The sequence below is a fragment of the Alternaria alternata genome (genome assembly GCF_001642055.1).
Source record: "Alternaria alternata strain SRC1lrK2f unplaced genomic scaffold CC77scaffold_10, whole genome shotgun sequence".
In the NCBI taxonomy this organism is placed as follows: Eukaryota; Fungi; Ascomycota; class Dothideomycetes; order Pleosporales; family Pleosporaceae; genus Alternaria; species Alternaria alternata.
Genome location: NW_017306199.1, coordinates 963878 through 988188, shown reverse-complemented (window position 1 = coordinate 988188; position 24311 = coordinate 963878). Strand labels below are relative to the sequence as shown.

At 52.0% G+C, this 24311-nt stretch overlaps 13 protein-coding genes across 13 annotated transcripts; 5 read left to right on the top strand and 8 right to left on the bottom strand.

Annotated features, from left to right (window-relative positions):
• Positions 1-136: 136 nt before the first annotated feature.
• Positions 137-1520, bottom strand: CC77DRAFT_1031245 (sulfite transporter Ssu2; the record flags this gene model as incomplete). The annotated part of the gene is made up of 2 exons (XM_018526650.1): positions 137-1300; positions 1350-1520. 2 exons carry the CDS (start codon positions 1518-1520, stop codon positions 137-139), a joined length of 1335 nt encoding a protein of 444 aa, XP_018386301.1.
• A 399-nt stretch (positions 1521-1919) lies between these two features.
• Positions 1920-2756, top strand: CC77DRAFT_935195 (hypothetical protein; the record flags this gene model as incomplete). Its single annotated transcript, XM_018534426.1, has 1 exon — positions 1920-2756. The coding sequence occupies one exon, from the start codon at positions 1920-1922 to the stop codon at positions 2754-2756; it is 837 nt and encodes a 278-aa protein (XP_018386300.1).
• An 810-nt stretch (positions 2757-3566) lies between these two features.
• CC77DRAFT_1061441 (hypothetical protein) lies at positions 3567-4506 on the top strand (the record flags this gene model as incomplete). The annotated part of the gene is made up of 2 exons (XM_018528433.1): positions 3567-3884; positions 3937-4506. 2 exons carry the CDS (start codon positions 3567-3569, stop codon positions 4504-4506), a joined length of 888 nt encoding a protein of 295 aa, XP_018386299.1.
• CC77DRAFT_87562 (DEAD-domain-containing protein) lies at positions 4348-6888 on the bottom strand. The gene is made up of 2 exons (XM_018533507.1): positions 6542-6888; positions 4348-6494 (listed from the first exon to the last, which is right to left on the bottom strand). Exons 1-2 carry the CDS (start codon positions 6730-6732, stop codon positions 4760-4762), a joined length of 1926 nt encoding a protein of 641 aa, XP_018386298.1. The 5' UTR covers positions 6733-6888; the 3' UTR covers positions 4348-4759.
• Positions 6889-9187: 2299 nt separating this feature from the next.
• On the top strand, positions 9188-10619 carry CC77DRAFT_87515 (ubiquitin-conjugating enzyme E2 15). Its single transcript, XM_018533504.1, has 3 exons — positions 9188-9811; positions 9870-9962; positions 10013-10619. Exons 1-3 carry the CDS (start codon positions 9652-9654, stop codon positions 10267-10269), a joined length of 510 nt encoding a protein of 169 aa, XP_018386297.1. The 5' UTR covers positions 9188-9651; the 3' UTR covers positions 10270-10619.
• Positions 10620-10833: 214 nt separating this feature from the next.
• On the bottom strand, positions 10834-11189 carry CC77DRAFT_1061437 (hypothetical protein; the record flags this gene model as incomplete). The annotated part of the gene is made up of 2 exons (XM_018528432.1): positions 10834-10952; positions 11012-11189. 2 exons carry the CDS (start codon positions 11187-11189, stop codon positions 10834-10836), a joined length of 297 nt encoding a protein of 98 aa, XP_018386296.1.
• A 1699-nt stretch (positions 11190-12888) lies between these two features.
• Positions 12889-14860, bottom strand: CC77DRAFT_87555 (hypothetical protein). Its single transcript, XM_018533506.1, has 2 exons — positions 14016-14860; positions 12889-13966 (listed from the first exon to the last, which is right to left on the bottom strand). Exons 1-2 carry the CDS (start codon positions 14457-14459, stop codon positions 12929-12931), a joined length of 1482 nt encoding a protein of 493 aa, XP_018386295.1. The 5' UTR covers positions 14460-14860; the 3' UTR covers positions 12889-12928.
• CC77DRAFT_87554 (seryl-tRNA synthetase) lies at positions 14861-17197 on the bottom strand. Its single transcript, XM_018533505.1, has one exon. It carries the CDS (start codon positions 16778-16780, stop codon positions 15263-15265), a length of 1518 nt encoding a protein of 505 aa, XP_018386294.1. The 5' UTR covers positions 16781-17197; the 3' UTR covers positions 14861-15262.
• Positions 17198-17746: 549 nt separating this feature from the next.
• CC77DRAFT_1020508 (hypothetical protein) lies at positions 17747-19126 on the top strand. The gene has a single exon (XM_018525058.1). The coding sequence runs from the start codon at positions 17885-17887 to the stop codon at positions 18893-18895; it is 1011 nt and encodes a 336-aa protein (XP_018386293.1). The 5' UTR covers positions 17747-17884; the 3' UTR covers positions 18896-19126.
• A 335-nt stretch (positions 19127-19461) lies between these two features.
• Positions 19462-20730, top strand: CC77DRAFT_1094867 (DUF887-domain-containing protein; the record flags this gene model as incomplete). The annotated part of the gene is made up of 2 exons (XM_018529762.1): positions 19462-19944; positions 20009-20730. 2 exons carry the CDS (start codon positions 19462-19464, stop codon positions 20708-20710), a joined length of 1185 nt encoding a protein of 394 aa, XP_018386292.1. The 3' UTR covers positions 20711-20730.
• A 169-nt stretch (positions 20731-20899) lies between these two features.
• Positions 20900-21351, bottom strand: CC77DRAFT_1061432 (hypothetical protein; the record flags this gene model as incomplete). The annotated part of the gene is made up of 2 exons (XM_018528431.1): positions 20900-21231; positions 21291-21351. The coding sequence occupies 2 exons, from the start codon at positions 21349-21351 to the stop codon at positions 20900-20902; spliced, it is 393 nt and encodes a 130-aa protein (XP_018386291.1).
• Positions 21352-21838: 487 nt separating this feature from the next.
• Positions 21839-22765, bottom strand: CC77DRAFT_935294 (hypothetical protein; the record flags this gene model as incomplete). Its single annotated transcript, XM_018534432.1, has 2 exons — positions 21839-22399; positions 22451-22765. 2 exons carry the CDS (start codon positions 22763-22765, stop codon positions 21839-21841), a joined length of 876 nt encoding a protein of 291 aa, XP_018386290.1.
• A 504-nt stretch (positions 22766-23269) lies between these two features.
• CC77DRAFT_1061430 (hypothetical protein) lies at positions 23270-23902 on the bottom strand (the record flags this gene model as incomplete). Its single annotated transcript, XM_018528430.1, has 1 exon — positions 23270-23902. One exon carries the CDS (start codon positions 23900-23902, stop codon positions 23270-23272), a length of 633 nt encoding a protein of 210 aa, XP_018386289.1.
• Between the last annotated feature and the right edge of the window lie 409 nt (positions 23903-24311).

Here is a 24311-nt window from a genome sequence, read left to right as displayed (position 1 = left end):
TGCTTTGCTCCAGGAGGGCTGCACAGCAAGTAAACTATTACGATGAAATGCAACGCGATATATGATCATCTCTCTCGCACCCGTTTGTTGTCTTCACCCTGAAACAGAATATTGCCACCATCATAGAAAGACATGGTCATGTTTGCACTGGCCCCTTCTCTTTCTCGGTTTCATCGTGTCCTAAAGAATCTTTTTTGGGTAAATTTTTGAGGCATGGCGCGTTGAATAGACGGCCACTCCATGCACCTCGTGCTGTCCCAACAGCTACCACGCACCATAGTAGAATGACGGCAACAGCAAAGATCGTCCCCAAGACCCTGAAAAACAGACTCGGAAAGATGTTTCCAAGTTCCATCGTACTAAGCGCCATGACGCCAAGAGGAAAGGTGAACCCCCACCAGCCCATGTTGAACGGAAACGGGCGTGACTTGTAGATAGATGCCAGGGCAAAGCAGAGCCAAGTCAGCCCAAACGCCCACATTATGAGTGCTATGAAAATCCCGACAACGAAGAATATATCGCCTGCCACAGGGATATCTGAGAAGAACTCCGTTTCTGGGAATACTCGTCGGCTCACCATACCAAGATATGTTATCGAATAACCGCCCATACCCAACGGACCCAGTGGCAGAAAAGACGATACAACAATCTCTCGTGGTGGTAGTTTATGTAAAGCCAGACGTGTGTAGTACATGACTAAGACAGTCATCGCTAATGGCGTAGACATGCCCCACATGACATATGATGCGATGATCGTACCAAGCGCATGTTGCGGGTTGGGCAGGTGCTCGGCGACTCTGGCACCAGTACCGGCCGCAACGATAGACGCGGCGATGGGTAGTAGTTGAGCTGCAGTAATACGATCCAAAGCCTGTCGGTCGGATGCAGATATCAGCAGAATGGTGAGCGATATTGTGACAGACACAGCGACTACAGAATCGATCATCCAGCAAACCCAAGCAAAGGTGGTGGCCCAAGATCCCCAGTATGGAATACATATTGAGCACCAAGCTGAGATGAGGGTAGCAAATCCCATCGGGATGGTTCCAAGAAAGAGCGAATTGACGCTGTCCGCGATCATAACGGTCCATATCTCAGGATAGACAGCATATCGGAAGACCGAGACCGAGAAGGCGGATGCGAACAAGATAGTATTGAGACCGAAGAAGATCACGGCAAGCCAATAGAGCCAGTCTGCTTTGAACGGTATAGCCACGAGAAGTAGAGATACTATTCCCGTGCCCATAGTCACGGAGAACCATGACGGCGAAAAGTTTCGGACGATCCTCCGCCACCCGACCTACGTTTGTTCAGCGCAGGATTATGGTACCGTTTCATCGAACACATACATCGTACTTGGTCAGCTCTAGAGGCGCAGGCGTAGCTTGAGAACCAGTAGATTGGGATTTCGACGTCGTTTGGCCTTGAGACTTGAGGCGTCGTATGGGAGCCCGCTGTGCTGCAGGCGCAGTCAGAGCAGGGTTATCCGATGCAATGCGATCCAGCTCGTAGTCATCCATGTACGCGACGACGTATCGGATGTGGCACAACAATGAAGCTGCTGCGAGATACCATTTCCAGTAGCGCAACGGTTCGCCGATGACGACGGTGTCGCGGCGCCGTCGCAAATCAATGAGCCCAGATCCAATCACGTGGGCAGCACGGACCGATCGGTTTCACACGCTGAACCGCGTCGAAAACCCACAAATCTCACTTCATCTGATTTCCAAACCATATCTCACTGTTCCTGGTTACGTCAGCTTCCTTCTCACGCCTCTGCTCACGCACATTTTGGTTCCGCAAGCAGCGACTTCAGCAGCGTACCGCACTCGCGATCCTTCGGTCTCGCTTCCGAACTTCCGTGTGCCGCTGGACCCTGATCTTCGACAGGCGCATCAGCACATTTGGCACCCAGCGACATGCCAGGCTTTTTGGATCTACCCCTTGAACTTCGAAACCATGTATACGAGATATTACTCGGTGAAGAGCTAGGGCGATCTTTCCGTGGGGTTATGGTGGTGTCAGAGCATTATGTGAGGAACGATCTACCGCTTCGGTGCTATCGCGGCTTGCTGCGCGTATGTCGCCAGATCCATGGAGAGTTTAAGCAGGCAATTCAACATTTGGTCGCCGCAAAACGCCTAAACTATGAATTCGACATCACATTTTCGCATGGTCGGCCGTACTTCTCCTTGAGCTGGGTTCAATTTGCGGCGCTTTCGCCTACCTTCAACCAACTTCTCATCAATGTCGATTTGCGCACTCGTGAGCCTCTCCGAGACGGGCCTCGCGAGTCCTTCGTACCCCATGAACATGAGCTGGCTCATCTGTTAGAACATTCCCCTACTTGTTTTGCCAAGCAACTCTTCGACTACATCGCCATCTTCCTGAAAACGCTCGCGAATCTGCTGTTCCAAGGCAACCCTCACTTCAGTGTTCTGTACACCGAACGCATGATACTGAATTTGCGTACCCCAACAAAAGTGGTTGCGCTCGGAGGAAATGGTCATAACCCCATAACCTTATCACGGAGGCTTCGCGTCGACCAGATAGAGGCTCGCAAATTGCATAACACCATGCGCAACACCCTGCAGACTACGTCGAACAACTTTAAAGCGTTCGATGCAAGTCACTGCGACCAGCTCTTTCCGTTAATCCAGATTGGATCACTGCGATTCGCAACCGAAGGGCAAATTTGGGGCGAGGGACACAATTTGGTGCTTGCTCATGATGACTTTCAGTGGCTGCGATTCTAGATATTTCGTGAGCTCTGGAGTCATCAAATCATTTCGAGTCACAACCAAAGTGTTTGGACGAGTCTACAATAGGCGCACTGCCATCACTCACGGAAAGCCGAAGGCTCATTAGGGTAGTGGCACGTGTTGTGTGGTTTGCGCAGACGGACTTGGTCCAGGAATTGGCTATAACCAGTTTCGTGACTTAACCCTGCATGTGTCCGTGAAACATAGTCTTACTAATGGCTCTGTACACATTGAGCTGCAGACAGGTCGTTCAAGGACTCCAAAACAGTCAACAAGAAAGATTTCCGTACAGGACAGCACCTGACATCATGTGCTCTTTCATCACGCACTCTTCAATAAAGGCCAGCCTCCCAAGATCAAACACACGTTCAAACATACTCGTGTTATATGATTCCGCCAGTAGTGCTGTTAGGCGCTAAACACCTGCGTGCGGGAGTAGAATATACTCTATTGGATTACGTTGAGGAATTCCAGGCAATTCAGTGGACTTTGAGCTATCTTGAAACTAAGGGGATAAAATCGGAAGGCGACTGCTAGTTCTCTACGGTCCGCCAGCAGTGAAGTCTCGTCGGTCTGAGAGCGCTCGCGATATAGTAGTGACGTATCGCTGCGTCCAATCTCGCGCACCGCAAACGCTCAAGAGCCACTCGCCCACAAGCCGGAAAACCTGTCACAAGTGCTCCAGTTCCTGTGACTTGTCCTCTTGTTCTTTATTTCTCTTTCCAATTTACTGTCCTTTTATCCTTCCTCCAACCACTTGGCGCTCATCATCCAAACCAAATATGTAATGACACCAACGCTTTCATGGCAATCAAATTCACTCTTCACTGCCCTTCGACCGAAAAGACTAAGAAGGATTTCATGATCCGGAATCCCGACAAGCACTTCAATCTCCTCTACGATATTCGTTCGATATTCAGAACCAACTACGCTGCGGTCTACGACATCCGCGCCAAACCAATCGATAACCTTCGCGATTGCGTATCGGGACAGGTTGTACAAGTTGCTATCAGTCGAGACGAGACCATGAAATATTACAAGCCATGGAACTGCATCATGTACAACGGCGAGGACAGCGCAAACGTAGACTGGATGACTGATGGCGTTGGACTGGCATGGGAGGTACGGAACATCTGGCAGAAAAAAGAAGTACCGATAGCTAACCGGAAGTAAGGACCTTAACGATCAACAAAGGTGCGCCCACATCACGTGTGTTTCCAGTGCTGGCGCAAACACCGGTGGCTTCGTTCAAACCAACATCATCCGCATCACGCGCCCATACGCCACCGTCAAAAAGGAGGTACAGGAAATCCTCGTCAGTGATCCCGAACAGATGTGCACCCAACCCGATGTCGGTATGGCAATCTTCTACAATTGGAACTGGAAGTGGGAGGTTTTCCTGCCAGCTTCCATGATGCCCGACGACCCCAAAGACGTGTCTCCCAAAGTCCTCAGTCTCCTCACCGTCCTTTCTTCTTTTACCCATGGTTCAGCACGTAAGGTGCGCGCCTACGTCATTGAGGCCGTCAAGGCGCGTCTGGCTGAACTGGGAGACGGAGAGACTAAAGATCCATTGCTGCAGGAGGAAGATATTGTTCATGTCATTAGTACGCTCTACGAGAAGGCGGGAAGTCCAAAAGCCAAAGACTACCTAGCTGAAGAAAACAAGGTGAAAGAGAGGGAACGGAAAGAGACCTGGAGCATGAGCCGAAGACCAGAAGGCACGAGAAAGGAGAAGGCGTGACATAATGTGGACGACCTTACTCAGCGGCTGGGTAGGGTTTAGAAAGAAAGTCGCAAGATCCGAGCTTCAAATGGTCATGATCACTGGTCCATTTCAACCTCTCAGAGGATGAGTAGATAGAGCTTGCAAAGTGATGTCTGTCGACTACTCAGTAGTCCGGCTGGATAATTCTTGCAATAGTATAAGAGCCAGGCGCCTGAATACCCAGAAAACCGTCACATTAGGTTCCTTAAACTCCAGGTATATACCCTAATCAATCGCTAAACCCTTCGAACACATCTTCCGCCTCTTGTGCTTCTTTCGCTGCTACCTTCTTCCGTACCTGCTCAATCATACCCTTCACTCTTTGCTCCTCCTTCCTTTCGTCTTCCGTCAACGCCGCCACACGATCATGCTCGCGCTTTGCTGCCTTCTTCTCTCTTCGTAGTTCCTTGAGCGCCTTCTGGTCCTTCTGCTGCGTCCATGCCGAGGCCTTCTTGTCTTCTGTGACATATCGCTTCTTGCCCTCAGCCTTATTTGCCTCGTATTCACTCTGCTCGGTCTGTCGTTGTTGTTCCCGCACTTTGTCCTTGTATGCATAGGTGCTGAAATCCATCTCCACCCCCAGACTTCGGTCTCCTTCCCACTTTTTCAGTTCCGGCATGCTGGGTAGCTTGAGCAGACCCCAGGCATTACCATGCTCTGTCCAATCGAGATCTGGAATACGGAAGATGGAACTCGCGGTATGCTTGCTATAGGCACGGACCCATGAAACGAATCCCCGCTGTGCTTTGTCAAATAGTGCTCGGTCGGACTTGACTACCTTCCGTATCCGGTTGCTCATGGCTGCTGCTTCTTCCGCGGTTACTGTAACATCAGGTGTAGTAAAAGGCGATACAGGGGTCTGCCGAACTCGGAGGAACTCAATGTAGTCTTCTTCTCGTCCTGGGCTGAGGAATGTAATGGCTAAACCCTTGCGGCCCGCTCGGCCTGCGCGTCCGCAACGATGGATAAAAGTCTTGGGATCGCTTGGGGCATCTAGTTGAAGAACAAGATCCACCGAGGGGATATCGAGACCACGTGCAGCGACATCTGTGGTGAGAAGGATAGACGGTGTGACGCTCTCGACGAATTTGATGAAGTTGCGATTTCTGACTTTGTCCGGCAGTTTGCCATGCAGAGGCACGATGGTGTACCCTTTGAGGACTTCGGGTAAGATGTGTTGGAAGTAGTCCACCGAAAAGCATGTCGCCAGGTACATGATGGACTTTTGCGGCTGTGGTTCTAAGGACGAGAGCACTTTCTTAATTGCAGGTAGCTTGTGCGAAGCGGGTACGGTAAGGTAGGACATTTGTAAACTTGCTGGTGTTTTCTTGTCTTCAATGGCGCCCATCTCTCCTGTCGCACTATTGGGTGCAGCTCGCGCCTTGACTTTGACTGCAATACGGACAGGATTTCGGAGACCAACACGAATCAACTGGTCGACAGCCTCGGAAACACTAGCACTGAAGAGACCGGTCCGGCGTTGCTTTGGTAGTCGGGAGAGAATCTTCTGTAGGTCGTCCTTGAAGCCAAGATCCAGAAGACGGTCGGCTTCATCCAGTACGAGAGCATCGAAGGATGACTGTGAGCAATGCACATGCGGCGAGGAGAGGAGTTCCAGTAGACGTCCCGGTGTACCGATAAGTACGTTGGTAGATGACTTGAGAAATCTACTAAGATCCTGAGCTGGCGTTACTGATCCTCCAAGGAGTAGCTGGGGTACGACCCTCAAGGTTCCTGGTGGGAAGGTCGGCTTTGGTGGAGCATCGGCGTCCTCCATGTCGGTGTCTTCATCCTCGGGATCCAGTAGGGCTGCGGAGGGCGCATGGAATCTCAGAAGTGACGATAGTACAGTGTGAATTTGTGTTGCAAGTTCCCTTGTTGGTGAGATGATAATGGCACCCACGTGATGCTTCTTTATGGGCGCATCAAGCCGCAGCAGGCGCTCAACAATGGGTATCAGGTAACTAGTAGCTTGTTAGACAAAAATGAGATTTCGTGATGCGAATCTTACGCTAGAGTTTTTCCACTTCCTGTAACGGCTTCGACTACAACATCAGAGTTCTTCATGAACATGGGGATGGCAGCATGTTGTACAGGCGTAGTTTTCACAAAGCCCATGGAATCCACAGCCTCGAGTATCCATTCTGACAGGGCGGGCGTCAAGGCGCCAAAAGATCGATCTGTCTTTGTTTGGGGTGCCATGATGCACGTAACACTTGTGTTAATGTCTTCTGAAGCTGCTGGAAAGTCGCGACGGCCGTACGGAAAAGTCGCGCGAACTCTGAAATTTTAGTGGAGCCGCGCACAGCCATATTATGGACGCCACAGTCATGCGCCACACGTGCCCACTGGCAGACACGATTGATGACACGCGAGATCGTCACTTGTCACTGTCTCGAATGCATCTGCCAAAAGCTTGTGTTGGCAAGATACGCTGCATTCCGGTTCTCCTTTCTGCTATGATAACACACTCCCTTTCCCCCTTACGACTAGAACCTGATCGCATCGCCAAGACGGATCCGCAGCCACGCTGATCATAGGCGCATTCGCGAGAACCGGATCGTAACTACATGCGTAGGCTTGCGATCAAATTTCCCAGTTCCATGCAGCAAGATTACCTAGCCGTACCCCCCAATACGTTCCCTGTTTACCCGCCTATAATAATCAAGACGACCGCTGCTGTCGCCTGCACGCACTGTGGCATCTTCTGCCTCCCTAAACGATGCGCGCTGCCCGGACGAATCCGCGGGCTATGAGTCTGTGATCACACCTGATGCTGACATCAATGTCGAAGCCACCTTAAGTGCCGCCGTCCCGTATGTTAGCTGTGACGCGCCAACTCAGCCTTGTTACATATATTCGCAACCCTCGGACCACCAGTTTCTTCTTGTAAACATCGCCTTATTGTGTGCCAGGGCCCGCTCCACACTTTCCGGCGTCATCCGGGCTCCTACTTTACCTTACTTTCCCACCTGTTGGCGCGCTGCCATGGAATCTTCACGCCAATACCAGATACCCAACACGCCGCGCGTAATATCGCCGTCACCCACACCATCGGAGGCGGGCAGCACGAAAGATGGCTACTTTGGCCCGGTAACGCGCTCGTCGACGCGCAAACAACGAATTACGTCACCTCCGCCCATCGATGAGGACTCGTCCAGCTCAGATCCCGACAAGAGGGCTCGCGCCAGGAGCCGGAGTCCCAAGCTGGATGGAGGCGTGGGGAGACGGAGGATGAGTGGCCTGACGAGCCGAAGGCAGATGAACGGAGGCATGAAGAAGGATCTCACGCTGCCTGCCAACACCTCCAACGGCCACTTGTCACCAGCGCAAGCAAACAAGAATTACTGGAGGGAAATGAGCAGAAGCCCAAGTCCTCTGGGCTTGATTCCCATCCACCAGAAATGGCGGTCATTCGTGAGTACGCACGCCATACTACAAGGTCCACTGCTGACGTTGGTAGATTCACCGACACGAGATCCCCCGCAAGATCCTGCACGTCTCTATCGGCTTTCTCACAATCTTTCTCTACTGCATCGGCACGCAAACCTCGCAGATACACAACGTCCTCCTGACCATGCTAATACCCATCGCCCTGACCGACGTCATACGCCACCGTTACTGGCAAGTGAATCGTTTCTATATCCGCTGCCTGGGTGCGTTCATGCGCGAGTCGGAGGTAGATGGATACAACGGCGTCATCTCCTACCTCCTAGGCGCGTGGATTGTAATGCGCTTTTGCCCAAAAGACATTGCAGTCATGAGCATCTTACTGTTGAGTTGGTGTGACACCGCTGCCTCGACTTTTGGCAGGCTCTGGGGCCACCTTACGCCCAGAGTCAGAAAAGGCAAGAGTCTTGCGGGCTCCATAGCGGCCTGCGTAACAGGCGTCATCACAGCTGTCGTATGGTGGGGCTGGTTAGGGCCTCTCTACTCAGAATACAACCACGGCGAACACGCTTTTGCGTTCCAGGGCGCGCTGACGCTCCCTCCGCAGGTGCGGGAGACTCTCGCCTTGTCCCCGAAACAAGCTTCCCTCACTGGATACTGGGCTCTGGGCGCCATGTCTCTGGCGTCTGGCGTCATTGCCAGTGCTAGCGAAGCGATTGACGTCTTTGGTTGGGACGACAATCTCACCATCCCCGTGCTTTGCGGAGCCGGGTTATGGGGCTTTCTCCGGATCTTCGGATGATCCAAGCTTCTTGATCTGTATGATTTTACGTTTTGTCGCCTTTTCGGCTCTTCTTATCCAATCTATATCCCTTTGGATCAATGATACCCTAGATACGGGTCCTCGGGGTGGCATCGCATCGGTCATGGTACGACGGCGTCATGGGCGTTTGGACAGATGGAGACGGAAGGGCATTGGGCCAGTAGATTTAATCTTGAATCAGTATACCTACAAGCAAATAATAATCTTTCTTGCAATCACGAAGCTACTTTGGTGAGGGCGTTGTAGGGCTTATCGAGTTTCAAGCCGAGGTCCAAATTCTCACGTTGCTCATCTCTTTTGGGTTCCATCCACGATCTTGCAAGCACCAGATCCAGCTCTCTCACACGCCTCCAGGACCGGAATTCGGCATGTACCCGTTCTCGATGCAGAGCAAACGCAAAAGGGAAGGCCTGGATATTCTAAGGGACCCCTGCCATGTGATATTCGACTTGGCGCATACCGCCACATGCACCCCAACGATTGGAGGCTCACTCTGACTTGCTTCTTGATATACTGTCACGCACCACACCTTCGGCTAGGGCGACTGACGATACAATCTGACTCTTGCGATTATATTACTTACTGAGCAGCCCAATACTCACAACGGTCAACGCATAGGCCCCTGCCGATCGCCCGCAGATTGCCCCGCCACACCCGCCGTTGAGAGGCCTCCACGTCCTACGCCCGAACGCGCCTCTGGAATCTCCACCTACCCTCTTTCCGCAACTGACCTGGCGCACACGAAACTTTCTCACGCAGGCACAACTGTATCGGGATTGCTGTAAAACGTCTGCAATCTCTGCGCCTCTCTGTCATAAGCGTCTCTCGGTCGCATCCCCCACCTGTTCACTCTGCGCATATCGTTCAACTTGGGACGCCACTTCTACGCACACACTTAGAGAGATACCATGGCATCGTCGTCTGCGGCAGCGGGGCTACTAGCTCGCCAGCTTAAGCAAATGCAAAACGACAAGAGCATATCGGGCATAAGCTGTGGTCTAGTGGACAGCAATGTGTTCGAGTGGGAGGTGATGCTGATGATCGACGATGACACAAAGTTCTATGGAGGTACTGACTGAGCGATGGTCCTAACAGAGTGCCGCGGCAGTACTGACAGCATGCTTAGGAGGGTTCTTCCGCGCGCGCCTCACCTTTCCCAGCGAATACCCTCTTCTACCGCCAAAGATGCGCTTCGAGACACCCATCTTCCACCCCAACAGTGAGTCTTTATCCTACGGCTCCATGGCATAGGCCGCTAATATCATAAAGTCTACCAAAACGGCGAAGTATGTATCTCGATCCTACACCCCCCAGAAGAAGACAAGTACGGTTATGAATCCGCCGCTGAACGCTGGTCGCCCGTTCAAACGCCCGAGACCATCCTCCTCTCCGTCATCTCCATGCTGTCCAGCCCGAACGATGAGTCACCAGCAAACGTCGAAGCTGCGAGCTTGTGGCGAGACAACACACCGGAGTTTAAGAAAAGGGTGCGGAAGTGCGTCAGGGACAGTCTGGAGTTTGAATGAGGTAGGCGGAGGGAGGCAATTTCGTTCATGAATGCATAAGCGTGGCTGGGTATCTGGGTATGCGATATTGGATCACGGCGTGCATGGTGGTTGTCTAGGTGCCATCTAGGAAGCATGCAATACATGATATCTTATCCTGGGGTGTTTATATCATGAGAAGATCGAGTTCCCTGGCTGAAGATGTTTTTGCAGTTTTATACTTGAACACACGGGCGTAAGTCTCTTACACATCTGAGCAGGAACCATGGATTGAGCCACGTTTCAATCTGCTGCAGACGCAGGTATAAAGTTCAAAGAAGAGATGTACTTGTCAGGAAAGCAAATTTCTTGTTCTATCATACAACAACCTTCTCTGCCGGTCTTCCAACACTAAAATATATGTACAAAATGTTCTACCCGAAGGAGTGAGAGGCAGGAACAACAAGAACGGTAAATGTATCCACAAATCTCCCTCTCCAGGACAACCAGACGCCATCCTATCTCATCACTCATCTCATATGTCCACCAGAGATCCTTCTCGATGGTTTACTGTCTCAACAGGAAAGCTCGCATGTCATGGAAAATCTAAGCAGCAGTGCAAAGCAGTCCATCGGCGCCAAGGGGCAAGACACAGCACTGAGCGGTGGTACCATCCTTGGCGCAAGCAGCGTTGAACTCCTCGGTAGTCTTGATACCGGCGCCAGCTATAAAGATTCTGTCAGCTCTTTGTTTATTTATAAGCTAAGATATGAGTAAAACGTACCATTAGCGCAGTTCAAGTTGGCGACACCAAGGACGTCAGTCTGGCAGCAAAGAGGTGTAGCGAGGCCGCCGCAGATACCGCTTTGGCGCTCGACGAGAGTGGCGGGGTAGCGCTTTGTGACAGCGGCGGCGGAAGTGAGGCTCAGAAGAGCAGTGAAGGTGGCGAGTGTGAACTGCATTTTGGTGATGGTTTGAGTGGTTGGCTGGTTTGATTGGAGTGTAGTGTTGTAGTGAAGATGTGATTCTAGAGGATGAAGTGACTGCGATGATGATTCTGTTGTAGAGGGGAAGAAGAGGTATCTTATATGTCTCTGGATTATGGGACAGTGAAACTGTTTTGCTTTCCTTGAGGTACGATATACCGACTCTGTACGTCTTCCCCCTTTCGCTACTCTCATGTCAGGTCTACTGTAATCATTCTCCCACGTCCTAAACGTCGATCACATCCCTAATGCCTCCCTATACTTTTCCATCTCATCATCAAATCCCACAAACATCCACTCTCGGACGTCCATCCGACGTCGTCCTTCGCCAGCCCCAGTCTACCCATCCTGATGATCGACATGAGGCTTAGTTACGATCCACATCCGCCGAGACAACTGAACAGGGCCACTCAATCCGAATGGAGGCATACAGTCCCCGTTCGGGCTGTAGTTCCGCTCTATTCGGCTACCTGTGGTGCCCTGCGGAGCAGAAAAGGAAAGCTAGACGTGGGGACATGATTAACGTCAGGGTAAGTGTTAGCATGCTGCTAGGGTTGAGGGTTGATGTAGATCGGATAAGCTTTCAAATATTGCTCCACCATAAGCAATTGCTTGGGACAGCTTCAGCCCGACGGCGCAGATGGGAACGATGGAAAAGATGGGTTGCGTGTATGCTTTGGAAGTTTGGTCCGGTCACGGCTGTGCTACTGGAGACGTTGGGTTTGCTTGTTGGTCCTATCCCACGCAACGGTTGTTGAAAGCAATATTCAACTGAACGACAGGTCGACGCTCTGAGGGTGTTTGGGTCTTCCTGTGACGCTGTGATTATTGGGAGTGGTGTTGACTGGCTTGACTGCGTCATGAGAAAGTGCTTCAGAGCCTTACAACTCCGATATCGTACCTGCATACGACTCCACGATGTCTCCACGGCAATGTGGGAAGAGAATTAGATCACCATCCCTGTGTCCGATCAAACAGGATCGGGTCGAAGGATGATGGGGCTGTCAACACTGTCAAAACGTGGACACAACATTTGACACATTGCCTACCAAGGTAGATAGCTGTGCCACCTCGCCGACCTCATCACAAAGCTACTTCGATAGCTTCAAGACTTCGAGCTACCGATATCATCCCTAGGTGAGGTAACACATCTTCGTTCCTTGTGCCCTATCTCCCAGCGTACCCACCGTATTCGTCCCAGCCCCCACACGCTACTTCGGCGCGGCGCGGGTGAGGCGTCGATCATGACGGCAGACGGTACAAGCCCTATCCTCGGATGCCGGCTGCAGTCTGATTCCTATCTCTGGATGCCAGGGACAGACAAAAGCAATTTACTGCTATTGTGAGAAAAGAAGGGGTTGGACCTCGGCAAGATCACGGATACTGATATCGTCACCAGCATATGCAAGGCGCAGGGAACATCACAATGCACATGGAAATTGTAAAAACGTCGATTATCTGCCGTCTCTCCATAAAGGGAAGAAGAAGAAAGCACATGGCCAGCATCCACTTTCACTCTTTCCTTCTTCTACGTAAATTACGGTCTCTCATTCTCTATCTCTCACTTCATCAAATCGTTCAAGGAAATGGGAACAGCAAAACAGTGTGGTGGTGCAAACATCCTAGGGTATCGTAGCGCCAAAAGTCCCGCGGCCAAAAACAAATAGATCAAAAGCGCCAGATGGTCCAATCCCATCTTTAATTCCTCTCCAATCTTATATATCATCCCACGGAAAGTCTTGCGGATCGATTCTTGTGCACGTCAAATAAGGCAGGCCGCCTTCTCGTAGGTCAAGCTCGAGGAAGTTGCGCATCAGCGGCTTTACTGCGTCCTTGGCCTTGTTCTTGATCTCGTCAATTCTTCGTTCGAATCGCTTGAGGTTGTCACGGTTGTAGTGATCCGGATTCAGTCGCAGAAAGCGCTTGCACTCGTCGTGATTGAGGTAAGTTGAGCCAGCCTGGCCGAGTAAGCGGAAGATGCGACCTGTGTTGAAGACGGGTGGAGCTGGCAGCGGCGCTCCGTCTCGCGAGTTCTGAGGCCGTGGTGATTTGAGAATCGGAGCTGGGGGTGGCGTGGTGTTCTCCGCTAGCCATTGCCGGAACAGTGAGACTGCTATCCAGTCCAGCCAGTTGCTCGATGGACTGACACGCTCGCCGCGACTAGTTGTGAGCGATAAGCGAAAGAGCTTGACTTCAATCTTCGCCTTCAGCTCGTCCATCTCGTCAACCTTGTCTTCTATCAGCTCAAGGACGGGCTCAGCGATTTGACCGCGCAGTTGGTTGATGCCCTGTGGCCATTGTCCGACGACGTGCACCATGGCTTCGGCAAAGATGGCTTTACTCCGTGCCATGTAGCCCAGTTTGAGATAGCTGGGTGGATATTTGGCTATCTGTTTCCACAGCCGACCCTGGAAGCGCAGCAGATGGTGGTCCACGCGCGGTCCGATGACACCAAGCGCGTCGTACATGTCGGCGAGTTGTAGAAGCGATTTGCACTCTACATAGGCATTGGCGATATTGACAGCATCGAGCGAGGGCGGGTAGTTGTAAAAGATGCGGAACAGGTTGTCGTAGTCTCGGAAGATGTCGTCGTCGGGGTCGGTCTCCGGAGCGGGTGCTGTTGGCACGTGGAGGGTGGAGAAGTTGGCCATGCTGCGGAAGAAGCCTGACTGTGGTGGTGCAGGCTTGTTGCGCGCATTAGGCGGCTGTGGAGGTGGACTTGTTTCGCCGCCAAACATTGTAGGCTGATTCTTCTGTACGCTCGTTAGTATGTCTAACCCCGTGGACGTGTAAACAACGCACCTTCTGCACGAGCATGGGCAGGTCATCGTCGCCGCTGCCCCAATCCATCTCGTACCTCCATTTCCTCTTCTGCTCCGGCCGTGACCCTGATGGTATCCTCGATAGGGCGGTGCCGTTGCTGGGACCGGCATTGGTCACGTCGCCGGCAGTCGCCCACTCGTCACTCGTCCCAGCCTCAAAGAAGCCAGAGCATTGCGTCAGAATCAACTTGTGCAACAGATAGCGCATGTGCTTCCGTCCGTTGTTGATGACGATTTCGACGTCGCCGGTATGCGTAAACACGGGAAATTCATTCTGGGGGGCTAGCGACGGGCTCCCAACGTTGGACCGGTGCTGGCGATGTCTGCGGACGGTGGATGCGCGCGAGGAATGGGACACCACCGACGACGGACGCCGGATGGGCAGTGAGCGCTCGGCACTCGACGAGTCTGGGTAGGAAACCATGCGCCGCGACGTTCACGCTTTCGCTGGTGTTGTTGTGCTCGGGGTGACGCAAGGAGTGGTGGCCGAAGGCGTGGTTTGCGACGGCGATGGGTGCCCGCGAATATTGCGACAAGTCGAGGATGGCTGGGGAGTGCGGGGGCGAGCGTGTGGCGACAGCAACAGGGCTGCGTGTTGCGTTGTTTGCACGCCGCGGTGCAGCTCTAGGTGCAGGCAGGCTGGTTGTTGATGCTGGCTGGGTTGAGGCTGGAGGGTGCGCAGGCCGTAGACGAGAATGGCCCGCAAAACCACCCCACCACAAATGCGATGGCGCCAAAGGTGGACCTGGGCCAGAACCGGTTCAGCGCGACAGGGGACACTGTGCTGTTTCGCGATACATGTGCAGTGTTGAGAAAATGTTTCAGGAGCCGTGCAGTAGTAGACAACAGTGGCTGTGTGGCGACTGTCCACATGGTCGCTATCCGCATGCAACTGGTCCCATGCACGCTGCGACGCTGCTTGAACGGCCTGGAGGCTGTGCGCCAATCGCCGCACATAACCGGGCCAAGCGCAGAGTCAGCCTCGATGGCGACCAGCTGGGATGTCGCGGCCAAAACAGGGGATCGAAGCATTTGATCATCCGAACCTTTCAAGGTTGATGCAGGGGGCGAGCAGCGTCGTCTGGTAAACATTTGCGGGCCACAGCTTGACTGATCCTCTCGCGAGTACCGTTGTGACGCGCATTAGTTGTGCAACCAACCGCCTGACATCATCGTCTAATACATATACATATACATAATACATGATTGTACATTGCTTCGTCGCCACTATGCCTGTATCTTCTCCTGCCCGCCCATGAAGGGTCGCAGCACCTCTGGTATCGTCACCGCGCCGTCTTGTTCGTTCCAGTGGTTCTCCAATATGGCTGCCAGTACTCTGGGTACAGCAAGTGCAGTTCCATTTAGTGTGTATGGGAACTCTAGCTTGCCCCCCTTGACACGCATGCGAGTTTGCAGCCGTCGACTTTGGTAGTCAGTGCACATGGAGGACGACGTCACTTCACCCCATCCTTGGTCCTTCTCTCGAGACGGGAAGAAAGCTTCGATATCAATCTTTCTCGTTGCGCTGGCACCGAGGTCTGTTGTGGGCATCTCCAAGATGCGGCAGTGCAGTCCGAGTGCCTCTAGTATCTCCTTTTGGATTGAGAGCATCTCGTCAAAAATTGCTTCTGCGCTTGGTGCCGTTGGTGTGGTAAAGTGATCATCTCCCATGTGATCCGGCGATGTCCAAGCGAACATCTCGACCTTGGTAAACTCATGAACACGGTACAAGCCCTTGGTGTCGGCTCCACGGGCGCCAGCTTCAGCACGGTAGCATCTGCTCACGCCGACTGCCTTCAAGGGCAAATCCGCTTCCTCTAGAGTCTGGTTGGCCTTCATGCCAGCCAGTGGTATCTCCGCAGTGCCGGCGAGCGCTAGCTGCGGTTTTGCCTTGTCCTTCTCCGACTGCTCGATAGCGTAGATTTGCTGCTCTCCGTTCTGATCCCGCGGCTGGAACCCACATGCAGATGCAATGTGCGAGTACACCAGGGAGGGCGGTGCAACTGCCTTCCATCCTTTCTTTCTAGCAACACTCAGCGCATACTGTACGAGTGCCTGTTCCAGCATTGCACCATCTCCCACGAGAAAGTACCAGCCCCATCCCGAGGTCTGCGCTGAGCCCGAGAAGTCGAGTATTCCCAGTTCTTGTCCGATATCAACGTGCGACTTGCGAGTTTGTTTCGAAGACTCGCTCTGGGGGTGCGAGTTTATATAGCCAAGTACGTCAGCCTCAGTGCCGACTGGCGTGTACGTGCTGCTCAGGTTGGGCAGGTCCTGCGCCAGGCCCTCTATCTGTTCCTGGATTTGTGATTCTTGTGCTTCGATGGAGCTCAACTCGGCCTTCAACGCCTTTGCTTCGCCAATGATTCCTTCCCTCAAAGCTACCGGATTGCTCTCAGCATCTTTAGCGCGCGATGCCGTCCTCGCCAGGTTGGCTCGAATGCGATTGTTGCGTTCTCGTAGGTCTCGGCTGCTTTTCTGGAGCGCGAGCCATTGCTCGTGCAGCTCTATGATGCGCCATGAAGACTTGCTGTGTGCGGCATAGTTGCGGTCTATGCAATTTTGCTCATACAGTCCTGGGTTCTGGCGGATGTGCTTGATATCGATTGTGGGCTTCGGTGCGAATGCGGGTCGAGTGTACGTTCGGCATAGTGGCAATCTCGTTTGACCTGACGTCAGATTGCTGTGTATAATTGGCCTAGAATTCGTGGCATTGCCTCGAAGAGACCGGTGAATGGCTTTCATGGTTGTGACATGTGGGATGCGATCGAATCATTTCCTCTGTCCCGCTTTCGCGCTGTCCCAACTTTTGAGCATCCTTGATCCCTGCACGTCTCCGTCGCGTAAGTCGCGTCTACCTCCCCGCATTCTCTCTCACTTCCTCTACCACGCGCTGTGAATGCACTTGGACGCGTACGATGGCGATCCCGTGCTACGCAACATATGGTGACTGCGTATCAGAGAGTGAAGGTTGCATTCACGAGAGCCTCTTTTTCTCTTTCGACTATTCGTCTACAACCATCACAAAGAGAGGTATTGATAACCATGGTCCACAGCAAGCAACCATAGCGGAACCATGGTATTCGAATCTCTGAAAATATCGAATATTGACTGAAATATTCTTTTCTCAACTTCCCCACCTCAGAGAATATCCTATGAATTAGTCAGAGCACCTCTCGTGCCTATCGTTAACTCCAACTCCATCACCTACTAAATCGCGGCATGTGGGTGAGCAGGCAATGCCACTGCCTAGCTCAAGTGCTCTTCGCAAAACACGCTAAGAACACGCGCCACCTACACCAAAGATACGAGTCCCATGGTCAGCGAGTCGAGAACCGCGGATGAGAAGCGAGGTTGCCTAGTTACTGACGTGTTACTGCCTCGCACTTCTTATGTAAAGTCATCCGCACTTACTCTTTCTAAATTATTCTCTCGTTCCCTCCTAAACTTTAGATTCTACCTGCTTACCTGCCTCAGGTGCTGACGTGAAGAAATGAAGCATAAAGAGGACCTGATGCCGCTCCTCTCTCCTAGCAAGCATATCATCAGACAACACTCACTACAACACAACGAACACCTATGGCAAGACATGTCCACTCGAACACCAGAATATCAACACGAGTTAGACGTTTTAGAAAAGAAACGTCAGGTCAAGGAAGAAGAAATGTACTGGCAAACGATACAGTTAGTCGTTATGTGGAGCGGGGGTATTATTTGCGTCCTCATATTTTGCCTCACATAGAGGGGGTCTGGAACGAACACTCTGTCAACTCTACAAGAGAAACCTACGACTTTCCCAACAGTCTCAATAGCGTGTTTAACTACCACGAGGTTTTGACGTCTCTCACAATGGCGCCGGCAGCGTCGAATCCGAAGACTCCACACGCTCCGACAAAGTTCGTCCCATCAACAATATACAAACCCGCTGTTCTGCATCCGCCACATTCTCTCAGCAAGATAGGGCAGAGCGGCCACTGGGTACCATATCCTCTTGGTCTCATGCCGTACGATTCTTGGTACAAGCTCCATCATAGTAATGGTGCTGACATCCAGCCGAAACCGGCTCTCAGCTGTCCGGTCTGTGGAGGTAAGCGTGAAATGACCGCTCACATGCACAAACTATTTCTGGTCGCCGAACGGCTTACCTGGGAGGACGATCTACTGTCAGTTCACGACAAAGAACTCAACGCGAACTTGAACCTCAAGATCAACAACGAGCACGGCATCCAACGGCCCATCGTCAACAACTCAGTACATCTACCTGGGAGCAAGTACAGTAAGATGAACAAATTCCATCCTTACTACAATGAGCATGAGATGATGCTCGCCCTTGAACTTCTGTCTGCAACAGAGAGCTTGACAGAAGCATCGTGGTCGTTGTGGCTTGAGATGCAGCTGTATGCCGAAAAGATATGGGGAGCAGGCGAAACAACAGGTAGTCTCTCGTCTGAGACGATGGCAGGAGAGCATATGAGAGCACCTGACACGACATCACATGACTGTGTGTCTGAACGACCGAGACACACTTCTGGGTTGCTCACGCCGCCATTATCCTCCGAGAAAGAGCCTGTGCATGAAGACGCTTCCTTGAAGACATCCACGACCACTGTCTTGCCCATTCACGCTGCTATTTCTGCCATGCAACAGAGTCGTTCTACCACCAACGCCACAACTTCTTCCAGCTGTAGCAACCGCATCATCAGCTATAGAAGCCTGCAAGACTTCTACACCCTTCTCGACCAGATTGAGAGAACATCGTATGTCGGAGCGCTCTTCCTGGAATCGTACGCTGAGAGGCTGAAGGACGATATGTGCAAGGACTGCTGGTTTGCTCACAACGTCAGACTTGATGTTTTCTAGTGAGTTTCCGTGTACGTTCATTGTTTCGAAAACCTCCCTAGAAGCTCACTATATATTCCTGCGTTGGGCGAAAGAGGGGCGATGCACGGAAGCGGAGCTTGTTCCTAGCCGTCGCGGCATTACGCCTCTTGTGGCGGTGCTCTGTACATAGACATATGAAACCCATCACAACATGACGTGGTCTCGTGGCTGTATTCCGACATGGTACAAACATGTCAGGGTGGATAACAAAGTGTCGTGTGCCTGATGCGCTGCGTGATGAACTCTCGGCTCGCTAATCGCATCTCGGCTTAGAGGCATGGATTGTTCCAAGCTTCGTCGTCATCCGCACCTTTACCAGGCATCCTCGAGCGGCGTGCATCATTGTGCCGCTGCGGCCTTGGGTCTTCTTGTCTCCCTAACTATAAAGACGCTCTTGCCTTGCCCCCGCCGTCAGCCACTTCGCTGCTTCCTCGGAAAGGCCAGGTCCGACCATCGCTCCTGCCCGCGTGCAACCCTTACCACCCTGACATCACACCTCACACCTCCACCACCGCGACTATTACACTCCACGCTCGACTGCGACGATGCACGACCCGTTTCCTTTCCCGAGGCCTGAGAGACTGGTCAAATATGTAGAGCCCGTCGCTGAAATGCTCTCGCTGAAGACGCTACCGTTGCACTTCCACGAGGTCATTGCAGCGTTCACCCTCTACCACTGTACCTACCGCTACTTCGCCCCCGCTATCTCGCGCCTCCTCGTCCCGAGGATATATGCGCAGTTCAGTGCGCGAACCAAGCTGAACTGGGATGTACATATCGTGTCTTTTGTCCAGAGCACGCTCATCTGCTCTATGGCGTTATGGGTTATGTGGACGGACAGGGAGCTTAACCAGATGGACGCAACGGAGCGCGTGCATGGATACACGGGGGCGTCTGGCTTAATTCAAGCTTTCGCGGGAGGCTACTTCCTGTGGGACCTGGCAATCACAGTACAGAATGTGAAGGCCTTTGGTATCGGCATGCTGTTCCATGCTATCTGTGCCCTCTCTGTCTTCTCGCTGGGCTTCGTAAGTGTAAAGCGGTGCTCTTTGGAGCACATGGGAGCTGTGTGGAATACTAATCGTGCGACAGCGTCCATTCGTGAACTACTACGCGTGTACTTTCATCCTCTACGAGCTCTCCTCGCCCTTCCTGAACATCCACTGGTTCTGCGATAAACTCAACATGACCGGTACTACCATCCAGCTCGTCAACGGCATAGTTCTGCTGTGCACCTTCTTCTCCTGCCGCATCGTGTGGGGATCGTACCAGTCAATACGCGTCTTCACTGATGTCTACCACGCCTACACAGCCGGCGCAGTTGTACGCTCAGACCCAGACGTCGGAAAGCTTTCAGACAACACGACCCTCAGCAACGCAGCCTTCAAGAACGATGTCCTCCAGTTCGCCGACAACCAAACCGTCCCTCTGTGGATCATAAGCGCCTACCTCGCCTCAAACTTCATCCTCAACGGCTTGAACTGGTTCTGGTTCGGCAAGATGATCGAGACCCTACGTAAACGCTTCGACCCTCCCTTTGGCACAAAGAAACCCGAGATCAAGGAAACCACTCTGGAGATTCCAGATGACGAGAAGGTCTTGGTCGAGGGTATACATGTCTCCACTCCTGGTGTAATTGAGAAGGATGCTAAGGATTACATTGACGCAGCCTCTCCGGAGTTGGTGTCGCTGGAGAAGAACAGGACCGGGACGCATTTGGAGGTTAAGCAGAGTGAGGTGCGAAGCCGGAATACGGCTCAAAGAGGGGGACTGAGAGCTGCTCAGGCGGCGTGAACGTGCATGGCAGCATAGATCGGCGAATTTTATAGAATGGAGATGTAGGTGACACTTTAATTCGGCATTTTTCACATACATTTTATCAAGGCCCTTTTGGGTTTTTCAGTCTTGCGTTGTAGAATTCCTCACTACGCCCCTCATATTCATCTCAAACACCTTGCCCCATCGACTCTTCCCTCGATATTGCTATGCTACTTGTCCACATATGGTGTACTCAGCCTTGCTAAGCAGCGCCTCTAAACCCTCATGCTTAGCATCGTGTACCAACCGGTCAATCATAACTCTTCGTTTCGTGTCATCCGCGACCTTCTTCGCGTGCTTCAACTCCTCCTCGTTTGGCTCATCTTGTTGTTTTAGAGCTTCGACTGGCTCTTCCACCAAGGAGATGATCAAAGCAGCTTGTTGGTCTAGTGAATTTCTCTCTTTGACGCTCTCCTCAAGTTTGGTGCGGAGCATACGAACGTACGTCTCGCGATCGCTGTGCGAGATTTTGGTGAGATTGGTTGTGAACCAGACGGCTGTTTGGTAGTTGTTGCTTAGAACTGTGCTGCTCTGTCTTCTCTGATGTGGTACTTACTAGTGATATCCTTGTCTAAGACGCTTTTTACTCGGGGTTGCAGGGGCTGCTGTTCTGACATAGTGGTTGGTTTGTCTGGAGACGTCTCCATGGTAAGTTGAAGATTAGTGATGTGAAGCGGAACAAGTGATTCTTGGAAACATATGAAGATCGCGAGGAGAGTAGACATATCAATGATGCTTGTTTGCTAATGTAGTGATATACTGAGACATCCAATAGACAAACTCAAACTTACTAGGGCTTTCAGATGTGCGTGCATGCTGACATTCGTCCTGCACTCTGTGGGTCACTCCTTGGATGTATTAGTTGCGTGTCCAGATTACATGTGGTGCTTAGACAGATAAAATTTGATAAGTCCATGGTGATGGTGTGCAATGTGTTGGTATTGGAGCTACTTTTCAAGAAACATACATACAGAATCTTGCACGTAGCCATCACGATATGACTTCACACTTCTGATTCTGCACTTACCAATCGTGCCTTCACCTCAGCTTACCCAAGGAACCCTTCTATTTATTGAAAGCACCCTCGAAGCAGCCAGTCTACTCCTACACCGAAGTGCTAGACTGACCAGCGGACTTCTTCTTCTCCCTAGCAGCCTTTCGCTTCTCACGCTCCTTCGACTTTCCGCTCTTTACCTTTGTCAGGTTGGCTGGGATAAGATCAGCCCGCTCATATACAATGGCAATCGCGTTGAGTACATCTTGCGTCTGCAAGGCGGGATCCTTGTTGTCGCCTTGCTCGTCTTGGGTGCGTAGCGCAATGGCCTCCTCTAGTACCTCTAGAGCTAGTCGAGATTGACCGTGTGTGAAGCTAGACAAGATCATGATAGCAAATGCGGTTGGGGAGGTGAGCTTCTGGCTAAGGTTTGTGCTAGGTCCTGCTTTCATGGAGAAGGGGATGAACTGCTTGACAGTGATGCCCCAGTATCGCTCGACACGGGCATCATCCTCAGTGAACTCAACGGTTGATGATTCTTTGTATTCGAAGAAGTGAAGTTCTGCTTCAAGCGACTTGTATGGGCGCGTGATGCGCATCTTGTTGCGGGTCTCGGGCTTCTGCTCGTTGAGACTGGTGATGTGTAGATATTTTTCATGATCGGACAGCGTCTGATATCAATTAGCGACTTCTCCCTCATGTAGGTGCCGATTTGTACTCACACCCCACTCTTGACCATAACCTTCCGTGTCCGGGTCGACATCGTCGCCCTCTTCGCCATGGTACAGAACCCATCCAGGGGGCGCATCAGGCAACATCGTCTCTTCCGCACTTGCTGCCACCAATATGCGTTGATCGTCCTCGAGCGCACTGGGTTCGTATATGGGTCTCGCCTCGACAGTGTAGAGTGCTGCGTACTTGATATCGAGCGCGAGTCGCACGCCTTGCAGAACTTGGTCGAGATTCTGGAATGCGCCGAAGACGAAATTGTCGACGGTCTTCTTTTTGGATGGACAATAGAGTTGCACTTGACCCATGGTTGCAGTGTTCGTGGACTCTTGTTTCTGTGTTGATTATTTGCTGCTGTTGACAAAAGCGGACCAGTACAGATAAAGTAGTTGATCCCAAGAGGACTACAGCCTAGAGAGGTATCTGCAGTCATGTGTCAGAGCTTCGGGTCAGCTGTCGCGGTGCTTCCCAGGATGAAGAGGGAAAGCTGTGACTCGCCGCTTACGCTCGCCTTGTGTCTATTCGAGGTAAAGGGCGGATTGATAAACTGCCTCAATGCCACTAGAGGTTGCAATCTACAAGACGACGATAGTATTAGGCATAGTCACAGCCTTGGTGTAGTAACACCTGCTTTGTATATACACATAGGAAGCAGCCTGTATGTGGATATAGGAGTTCAATTCTGTATGAACGCTAACCAGAGAGACGTCGGTGACTTTGTAAACAATCTGCTCACTATTAGCCTAGGAAAAAGCACAACTGACAGCATTGCGTACCATTCCAGATACCCCATGTGATTATCCATCACTTACTCAGTTGATTATCTCAATCTCCACGCCCTCCTTGAACTCTGCCTCAAGCAATTCCTCTCCACCGTCCTTGGTTGGCCGGCACACGTATCCCGCAACACCCACACTCCAGCCTTCCTCTTCCGCAAATACCCAGGTAACCTCTCTCAATGGGCGTCTCTCGACCTCCTTGCCAGTCTCATCTTTGACAATCCAGTAAATCCAAAGACTCTTTCCAAGGTCATCTCTTTCCCTCCTCGCCTCAATGGTAGCTCCAGGCCTACTACTGTTCTTGAACTCGGGCATAGGAACGAGCGACCAGTCGGCCCAAGCATCGCAACCCACGGTCGCTACGTATGGCTTTCCATAGTAGAACTCGATACCAGTCTTGATCCACTTGGTCTCGTTGTCAGGAACTCCTGGCTTGGTAACATGCAGTAAGAGACCAGCTTGGTCGTACTGGCGAAGCTGGTCGGCGGGCGGGAGCTCAAAGGCAAGCTTCGCTCGCTGGAATGTCTTCAGGTCGTAGGTCGGAAGCTGAGCTGGGTAGGTTGATGCATTGAACGCGTTATGAGTCGGAGGCTTGCGCCAGATGTCAGTTCCTGGGGGAGCAGAGAGACTGAATGGCTCAATTGTTGTGGTAGTAGTGTTGGCCATGGTAGCTAGGGCGGTAGATACAAAGAAGGGAAGAGTGTGAAGTCTCATTTTCAAGATGCATGTTGCCTAAGAACCATGGCTGTATTTTATACCCAGATGCTCAGACACTCAAATGATAGACTCGTATGACGAAGGCGAATACCACTGGAACAGAGATCACTACTATTGGCGGGAAGTCGGGAGCAGTCTAACTCAGGCATGGGCGATCGTGAGGCGCTCAAGGTCCTTGGTCGCGATACCCACTCGGAGCACCAAACAAGACTAACCTGTGGCCCTTTTGTCTTGGAGTGCAGTCATCTCGTGATGCAGACGGGGAAAGCGGGGTACTGTTCCGGGTGAGAATGGCTGAAAACCTGCAAGCTTTAGATTCCAGTGGATAGCCGCAGTGGTACGTCTTGCACATCGACTA

Bases quoted from the DNA above. Each gene is read 5' to 3' on its own strand.
- CC77DRAFT_87555 (XM_018533506.1), bottom strand. From the start codon at position 14,459: ATGGTTTCCTACCCAGACTCGTCGAGTGCCGAGCGCTCACTGCCCATC. The intron at 13,967-14,015 runs GTGCGTTGTTTA...ACGAGCGTACAG, and splicing joins TGCCCATGCTCGTGCAGAAG to AAGAATCAGCCTACAATGTT.
- CC77DRAFT_87515 (XM_018533504.1), top strand. From the start codon at position 9,652: ATGGCATCGTCGTCTGCGGCAGCGGGGCTACTAGCTCGCCAGCTTAAG. The intron at 9,812-9,869 runs GTACTGACTGAG...CAGCATGCTTAG, and splicing joins TGACACAAAGTTCTATGGAG to GAGGGTTCTTCCGCGCGCGC. The intron at 9,963-10,012 runs GTGAGTCTTTAT...AATATCATAAAG, and splicing joins ACCCATCTTCCACCCCAACA to TCTACCAAAACGGCGAAGTA.
- CC77DRAFT_87554 (XM_018533505.1), bottom strand. From the start codon at position 16,780: ATGAAAGCCATTCACCGGTCTCTTCGAGGCAATGCCACGAATTCTAGG.
- CC77DRAFT_87562 (XM_018533507.1), bottom strand. From the start codon at position 6,732: ATGGCACCCCAAACAAAGACAGATCGATCTTTTGGCGCCTTGACGCCC. The intron at 6,495-6,541 runs GTAAGATTCGCA...ACAAGCTACTAG, and splicing joins GGAAGTGGAAAAACTCTAGC to TTACCTGATACCCATTGTTG.
- CC77DRAFT_1020508 (XM_018525058.1), top strand. From the start codon at position 17,885: ATGGCGCCGGCAGCGTCGAATCCGAAGACTCCACACGCTCCGACAAAG.